Source organism: Ornithorhynchus anatinus, chromosome 10 (assembly GCF_004115215.2).
Source record: "Ornithorhynchus anatinus isolate Pmale09 chromosome 10, mOrnAna1.pri.v4, whole genome shotgun sequence".
NCBI classification, from domain to species: Eukaryota; Metazoa; Chordata; class Mammalia; order Monotremata; family Ornithorhynchidae; genus Ornithorhynchus; species Ornithorhynchus anatinus.
Window position 1 is genome coordinate 13,855,964 of NC_041737.1, and position 8,422 is coordinate 13,864,385.

General features: G+C 65.9%; 1 protein-coding gene across 1 annotated transcript; it reads left to right on the plus strand.

The window, feature by feature from the left end:
• The first annotated feature begins 3,048 nt into the window (after positions 1–3,048).
• ZIC2 (Zic family member 2) lies at positions 3,049–8,105 on the plus strand. Its single transcript, XM_029072778.1, has 4 exons — positions 3,049–4,272; positions 7,194–7,357; positions 7,645–7,750; positions 7,808–8,105. The coding sequence occupies exons 1-4, from the start codon at positions 3,102–3,104 to the stop codon at positions 8,035–8,037; spliced, it is 1,671 nt and encodes a 556-aa protein (XP_028928611.1). The 5' UTR covers positions 3,049–3,101; the 3' UTR covers positions 8,038–8,105.
• Positions 8,106–8,422: the final 317 nt, after the last annotated feature.

Genomic DNA, 8,422 nt, shown 5'->3' on the forward strand with positions numbered 1-8,422 from the left:
TGATGATGATGATTATTTTTTTAGGTTTGGGCTCCAAGGCCGGGGTCGGGAGCGTCCTGCGGGGGCCCGGGGAGGGGGGCGCTTCTTGGGATGGCATCGAGGTGAGGGGAAGACGCCTCTAGTCCTGCTTTCGGGATTCCGGATCGAAACGGTCCAGGGCAAAATTAGGGAGGAGCCGCAGGAGCAGCCGCAGAAAAAGGAAAGGTCGGGGTCCCTTGCTCTGGGGAGCTCTCCCCGGCTCCCTTTCCTCGGCCTGATCCCTCCTCTCCCGCCTGGCTCCTTCTCCCGCCCTGCTGGGCCCCCGGCAGAAAGAGCCCCCGCTCCTTTCAGAGCTCTCCTTGGAGGTGACTGACAACCATCCCGCTCTCTCCTCTGCCCTCGCTATTCCCCATCCCGATCAGGGCCTAGTCCCGATCGGCAGGGCATTGGTGGTGGTCAGGACGGCCTCAGTGTTTCCTATTTCCAAATAACGTGTGTGCGCGCGAGTTTCTGTAAGTGTGTGAATGCCTGCGAGGCCGCTCGGATGTGGATCCGAGCTCCTGTCGGTGTGCAAATGCCTGCGGGGAGATCAGTGCGGTGCCGACGCGTATTTACGTGTGAATTTTTTGTCAGGGGGCAAATGTAGGCGAGGGTGTTTGCGCGCGTGTGAGTTGTGCGTGTGTAAATGCCTCTGACGAAGTTCGTGCCCGCACAGGCGTTTCAGAGTGTGACTATCTGTGTGACCTTGTGGTCAGGGCGTAACTGTGTTCGAGGATGTTTGTGCGGGCATCTGTGTCCAAGCGTGTGATTATGCCTGTGTGTGTGTGTGATGTCTGGTCCCGGCCTGGAGCTGCCTGCCCTTCTGCCCATCCCCACGAGGGCTCGGGGAATCTTTTCCCCAAACTCCAGGGTGTGGGAGATGAGGATCCCGCGCTTCCCAGGCGGAGAAGGGACCCCCCCCCTCCACTCCAGGACCCCCCCTTTCCAGGGCCTCTGCCTGCGGACTCCACCCCGAGCCGGCCGCACTGGTCACCTCCGCCGCCCAGGCCCGGAGAGGCGGGCGACGGGGCGGGGTGGGGGAGGAAGAGGAGGAGGAGGAGGAGGAGGAGGAGGAGGAGGAGGAGGAGGAGGAGGAGGGGAGAGGGAAGGGAGGGGGCGGGAAAGGCTGGGGGCCCCGCGGGCCGCGATTAGCCGGTGGAGGGGAGGGGGGCGGGGGGCAGCCAAGGATTGACGGGGCGGCGGCGGCCAATGAGCAGGAGCGGGAGGGGGCGGGGAGCGGGGCCGGGGAGGGGGGGGGGGAGGGGTCTGCCGGAGCCGCGGGCACCGAGAGGAGGGGGAGGGGGCGGAGGGGAAAGAGGAGGGGGAGGCCAAAATAAAAAATAAAAAGCAGCGACGGCAGTGCGCACGGAAATAAACAGGAGGAGGAGGAGGAGGAGGAGGAGGGAGGAGGAGAGGAGGGAGCAGGGGGAGGAGGAGGGGATAGAGGGGGAGGAGGAAGAGGCAAATAAACCCCAAGGCAGGAGAAAGGGAAGAAGAGACTTGGGCTCCGGGCTCCCCGCACTTGCCGGCTCCAGCCTCATGGGCCGCCGCCTCCACCGCTGAGACCCCCCCGATCCCCGGCCCGGCTCCCCGCCACCGCCCGCAGGAGGAACGGCGAGCCCCGAGAGCCGGAGAGGCCACGCGGGGAGGAGGCATCACTTTTTTTTATTGTTGTTATCGTTTTTAAACCCTCTCCCCTCCCTCCTCTCCCCCGTCCCCTCCCCCTGCCACCATCATCCATCCCCACCCCCACCCCCACCCCCCGCCATCGCCCTCCTTCGCAACTTAAAGAAAGAGCCGGAGGACCGTCCGCCGCCTTCGTCCGGGGGAATCCGCCGCGGCCGCGCTCGCAACTTTGCTCGGCCGGACCCCGTCCGATGCCCGGCGCCGAAGACGAAGAAGACGAAGAGGACTAAAAGCCCTGAACCCTAACAATACCCACCAGGGGCCTGGGAAGAGACAAGACAGACAGACAGACAGACAGACAGACAGACAATACCCACCGGGGGCCTGGAAAGAGGCAGACAGTCGGACAGACAGACAGACAGACAATACCCACCGGGGCCTGGAAAGAGACGGACAGAGAGAAAGGGTCAGAGGCAGACAGACCGACCGAAAGGGACAGAGACGGACAGACGGAGAGAGGCGGGGGAGGGGGAACTCGAGGACCCCTGGCCCGACTGCGAGAGGTGCAGGAGGGGGAGCCCGGAGTCCCGTCCCCTCCCCCGCCTCTGGCAAGTGGAGGAAGGGGAGTCGGCCGAGGGGGCAGCGCGTCCCCTGTGCACCGGTTGGATTTTCATGGGATGTGATTTTTCCGTGGCGGGGCGGGGGTTTCGAGGGCGGTGACATCGGATTTTTTTTTGTTTGTTTGTTTGTTTCCCTTCCCTCCCCCCATCGGCGGGGCTGCCCGGGCCGGGGGCGGGAGGGAGGTGAGAGGGGGGTCGTGTGTGCGTGCAGGGGAAGGCCCAGAGCTGTGGGTCTTTCTCCGTCTCCCCGTCTGCGTGTCTGTGTGTGTCCCCCCGCCTCCCTCTCGTGCGCTCCCCCTCCTCCCCCGTCCCCTCCCCTGCTCCCCCGCCCCCGCTGCAGCTCCTTTAATACACTTTGGTTGTCGGCCTGCCTTTGGACTCTTCTTCGCCGTCGTCTTGTCCTCCTCCTCCTTGCCCCCTCCCCCGGCCACCCCCCTCCTTTTCCTTTTCCTTTTCCTTCTCCTCCTCCTCCTCCTGGTCGTCGTCGTCGTCGTCGTCGTCGTCCTTTCTCCGGCTGGGCGCCCCGGCCCGGCCGGCTCGAGTCTGCAGCTCGGGGCGGCGGGAGCGGGGTCCGGGGTGCGGGGGTGCGGGGGTCCGGGGACGGCCGCCGGGGCTGAGGCGGGGGCCGCCGCTGGAGGCCGCGGCGGAGAAGGACCGGCCCTCGGCGCGGCGGGAGCGGGGGCGGGAGCGGGGGCGGGAGCGGGGGCCGGGGCGGGAGCCGGGGCCGGAGCCGGAGCCGGGGCCGGAGCCGGAGCCGGGGCCGGGGCCGGGGCCGGGGCCGGGGCCGGGGCGCCTCCCCGGTGGGCGCCGTCGGCCGCTCCGGCGCGGCTCGGGGCCATGCTGCTGGACGCGGGGCCGCAGTTCCCCTCCCTCGGGGTGGGCGGCTTCCCCCGGCCCCACCCGCACTCGGCGGCGGCGGCGGCGGCGGCGGCGGCGGCGGCGGAGATGCAGGACCGGGAGCTGAGCCTGGCGGCGGCGGCGGCGGCGGCGGCGGCGCAGAACGGCTTCGTGGACGCGGCGGCGGCGGCGGCGGCGGCGGCGCACATGGGCGCCTTCAAGCTGAACGCGGGCCCGCACGACCTGTCCCCCGGCCAGACCTCGGCCTTCTCGTCGCAGGGCCCGGGGGGCTACGCGGGCTCGGCCGCCGCCGCCGCCGCCGCCGCCGCCGCCGCCGCCCTGGGCCCCCACGCCGCGCACGTGGGGTCCTACTCGGGCCCGCCCTTCAACTCCACGCGGGACTTTCTCTTCCGCAGCCGGGGCTTCGGGGAGCCGGCGGCGGGCGGCGGGCAGCACGGGCTGTTCGGGCCCCCCGGGCCGGGCGGCCTGCACCCGGCGGCGCACCCGGCGGCGCACCCCGGGGCGCACCCGGCGGCGCACTCGGAGCCGCAGGGCCACCTGCTCTTCCCGGGCATCCACGAGCAGCACGGCGGGCCCGGCTCGCACTCGCAGAACGTGCTCAACGGGCAGGTGCGGCTGGGGCTGCCGGGCGAGGTCTTCGGCCGCTCGGACCAGTACCGCCAGGTGTCCAGCCCCCGGGCCGACCCCTACGGGCACAACCAGCTGCACAACCAGTACGGCCCGGTCAACGTCAACGTGGGCATGAACGTGGCCGCCGCCGCCCACCACCACCATCACCACCACCACCACCACCCGGGGGCCTTTTTCCGCTACATGCGCCAGCAGTGCATCAAGCAGGAGCTCATCTGCAAGTGGATCGACCCCGACCAGCTGGCCAGCCCCAAGAAGGCCTGCAACAAGACTTTCAGCACCATGCACGAGCTGGTCACCCACGTCTCCGTCGAGCACGTCGGGGGGCCCGAGCAGAGCAACCACATCTGCTTCTGGGAGGAGTGCCCGCGCGAGGGCAAGCCCTTCAAGGCCAAGTACAAGCTCGTCAACCACATCCGCGTCCACACCGGAGAGAAGCCCTTCCCCTGCCCCTTCCCCGGCTGCGGCAAGGTCTTCGCCCGCTCCGAGAACCTCAAGATCCACAAGCGCACGCACACAGGTCGGCGGGGGGCCGGGGGTGGGGGGGTGGGGGGGACCGCCTCGCCTCGTCTCGCCTCGCCTCGCCTCGCCTCGGTGCTCTCCTCTCCCCGGGGCCCCGGGCTGGGACTCCCCGTTGCTGGGTGGCCGCCGGCCGGGCCGTGAGGGAGGGGGCGTCTTTGTGCCGGTGGCCGGGGGAGGGAAAGAGCCGGGCCGTTGAGAGGATGCGACCCACCCCCCCCACCCACCCACGGGTTGCTAGACGTTGGGGTCGGTGCCTGGACTTTTCGGCCTCCTCGTCTGGGTCTGGGTCTGGGTCTGGGTGGATGGAGAGTTGGGCCGTTGAGAGGATGCGATCCCCCCCCACGGGTTGCTAGACGTTGGGGTCGGTGCCTGGACTTTGCGGCCTCCTCGTGTGTGTGGGTCTGGGTCTGGGTCTGGGTGGATGGAGAGTTGGGCCGTTGAGAGGATGCGATCCCCCCCCACGGGTTGCTAGACGTTGGGGTCGGTGCCTCGACTTTGCGGCCTCCTCGTGGGTCTGGGTCTGGGTCTGGGTCTGGGTCTGGGTCTGGGTCTGGGTGGATGGAGAGTTGGGCTGTTGAGAAGATGCCATGCTCCCCGCGGCTTGCTAGACGTTGGGGTCGGTGCCGGGACTTAGCGGCCTCTGCGTGTGTGTCTGTCTGTGTCTGTGTGGATGGAAGGGGGAGGAAAGAGTTGTTGGGCCGTTGAGAGGATCGTTGAGAGGATGCCATGCTCCCCGCGGCTTGCTAGACGTTGGGGTCGGTGCCTGGACTCAGCGGCCTTTGCGTTAGTATGTTCGCGTGTCTGTGTATGCGCGCTCGCTTGGTGTGCTTGGAAGCGGGGGGAACATTGGCGTGTTGGAGAAAATGTGATTCTCTGCCTGTGTGCCGAGACGTTTGGGTGAGCGCCTCGACTCCTCTTTGCATCTTCTGTCTGTGTGTTTGTGTGTGTGTGTGTGTGTGTGTGTGTGTGTGTGTCGGGGGGCGGGTGTGATTCGGGGGCACGGGTTCGTGTGAGCAGAGGGCCAGAGACGAGGTAGGGCTGATTTGCGCTCCCGAGTTCCCCCTTTTTGATTTTACAAGCGGCTTAGGTACTTATTCGTTTATGTCTCGAGTGCATCTTTTCCGTCGACGCACTTGCATTTTTTCTTCGACCAGATAAGCTCCGTAGTTTGAGTGAAAACGCGGTGGTTTTCGAGACGCGTTAAAAAAACAAAACACCTCAGGTCGAATCGAGCGCTAAAGGAGAATCGCTTCCACTAGCCTCGCTGACCTGAGGAAGGTCTAGAGGTTAGTTGGCCCGGCTGCGGGCTTGGACCGGTTTTCGAGAGATAAATAGAGAGAGTGCACGCTTTCTACGTGTGATTGCGATTTCACAGAATCGTGTGTCTGTGTGTGTCCGTGTGAGTGGGCCTTTTAAAATGTCTTGTTAAGGGGCGAAGGGTCCCTTCCAGGGACCGCTTCCTATTACGTGTAAAACGGTGCGAGCCCAGGCAATAAAGCATTTTCATTTCAAAAGCGTTCTTCGAGTCGTCCTCGAGGAGGTTTACGGTGGTTTGGCAACCGTTTGTGAAATGACGGAACAGGCGATTTGCAATTCCGAAAGTTGGACCGAAATCCGGTCCTCCGGAGCCGAAGGGCACCGCGGCGGCGGCGGCGGCGGCTGGGGAATCCGTCGCGGGAGGAGAGTCGCCAGCGCAACGCGTCTTCCCGCTTCATATATTATGCATCCACCAGGCCAAACCGTGCCAGGCATTTCAGAAGAGAAAGCCAAATATTTTAGCAACTTTTACCGTCAATATTTACCGGGAATCCGGGCGGGCCACGGGCCTATTGTTCAAGTTGTGTTAGGAGAAGGGAGAGGAAGGGGGCGGGGGGGGGGGGGGGAAGGAGGTGCGAGACAAGCTTTTAACAAGGTTTAAAATTTGAGAAATTTATTTGCATGAAATGCCCGCATTAAAATCCCCGTGCCCGAACGGATGTCTTTAAAAAACAATTTAGGTGCTAATGGAATTTCATGTTAAACGGTCTCCCTTCCGAGCGGGGGGAGGTGAAGTTCTCACACCTCTAAATGACTCGGAGCATTTGGAAATCTGGCACCAGGGTGCCGAGCCCTCGTGGAAGGGGAAAAGGGGGAGGTGGGAGTGGGGAGGGGGGCGGTTGGTGGGATTCGGACGGTTTGGTCTCTGCGGAGGAGCTGGGCCACCCCGGCCCGTCTGGAGGGAGAGAGGCCAACCGTCCAACGGCCACCACGGTTTGCTCTGCCGCCGTATTCCCCCGCAGGGCCAGGGGCCGGGGACGGGTGGTGGTGATGCAGGCCATCGTGGTTTTTCCGTTATCCAGGATGTCGGATGCGAAATAATGGCGCGGTCGGTCTCCCTTTCTCCCCCTCCCCTTCCCCACCTCGCCCTCCACCCCTCGCCCCCGCCCCCAGACCCAACACACCCTCATTTTAATTGTCTACTGGCCTCAGATGGAGACCGGGCGAGCCCGTGTGATTTTTCCGTTCCCAATGTTTTGCCATAATACCAGTTTATTCGTGGCGAGGCTCGCTCGGCAGAAGCCGCGAGTGCCACCGTCCCTCCAAACCCGCCCGGGACCCCGTAATAGCCGTCTGGGTCCCCGGTCGGAGGAAGGGGTTTTAGGCAGCGGGCCTGGGCGGGCGAGGAACTTTTCCAGCCAACATGTGGTTGTCGTATGGAGGAAGGTTCCGCGGGTCTCCGTCCTGCCCAAACAAAGCGGCTCCAAACGATGGAACGGGCCCGTGGGACTCCCGCAGACCCCCGCCCCCCCCCCCCAGGACAGGCCAGGCGGGGAGTTGGGGGGGCCTGGGTCCGGGGGAGGAGAGTGGGGGTGGGTCGGTCCCCCCCAGCCCGGCCCGTCGTTCTCACCCCTCCAACTTGTCCTTGTCCCTCCTCCCCAGGGGAGAAGCCCTTCCAGTGTGAGTTCGAAGGCTGCGACAGACGCTTCGCCAACAGCAGCGATCGGAAGAAGCACATGCACGTCCACACGTCGGATAAACCCTATCTGTGCAAGATGTGTGACAAGTCGTACACGCACCCCAGCTCCCTGAGGAAGCACATGAAGGTAGGAGGGTGGGTTGGGGGGCCGGAGGGGGAGGGAGACGGTGCCGATTCAGGCTCGGGACCGCCCCCCCCCCGCCCCCCAGGACCGGGGGCTGGAGAGGCAGGGGACTGGTTTGGGGGTGGGTGTGTGTGGGGGGGGTGGTCCTGCTCCCCAGCGGCCCCCCTCCCGTCCTGAACCAGCTCGTGTCTGTCGGGGGGAGGGGAGTCGGCGGCTCCCGGTCCCCCCCGGGTCCCCCCTGGATCCCCGGCCACTCTCACCCGAGCCTCCCCGGGCGCCTTTGCTTCCAGGTGCACGAGTCCTCCCCGCAGGGCTCCGAGTCGTCCCCGGCCGCCAGCTCGGGCTACGAGTCGTCCACGCCGCCGGGACTGGTGTCTCCCAGCGCCGAGCCCCCGGGCGGCGGCGGAGGCGGAGGTGGAGGAGGAGGAGGAGGAGGAGGAGGAGGAGGAGGAGGAGGAGGAGGAGGAGGACCGGGCCTGTCCCCGGCGGCGGCCGCGGCGGCAGCGGCGGCGGCCGCGGTGTCCGCCGTCCACCGGGGCGCGGGGGCGACCGGCGGGAGCGGGGCCGCGGGGACCGGAGGAGGAGGAGGAGGAGGAGGAGGAGTCCCCGGGGGCGGCGGCAACGGACCCACCGGCGGGGGCCACAGCGGCCTCTCCTCCAACTTCAACGAATGGTACGTCTAAGGCGGGGAGGGGGCCGGCGGGCCGAGCCGCCCCTGCTGCCCCTGCTGCCCCATCACCTGACTCTCCCCTCTTCCCAACCCCCGGGCCCGGATCCCTCCCCCGCCCCTCGTCTCTCCCCTCCCCGTCCCCTCTCAGCCCGCCCTCACTCCCTCCCGCAGCCGGAGGGGAAAGGGGGCCCGTCGTGGTCGTGGTCGTTATTATAATTATGATCGTTATCATTATCATCATTTTTTACCAGCAGAAAGATGAAAATGCAAAAAAAAATGTTAAAAAAGCAAAACCCACGGGGTTCTAGGCATGAAGCGCAAAAAAAAAAAAAAAAATCACCCCCTGAGAGGAGTCTCTGAATCGAAAACGAAATCCTAAAACCCCCGAAGTGTCCCGC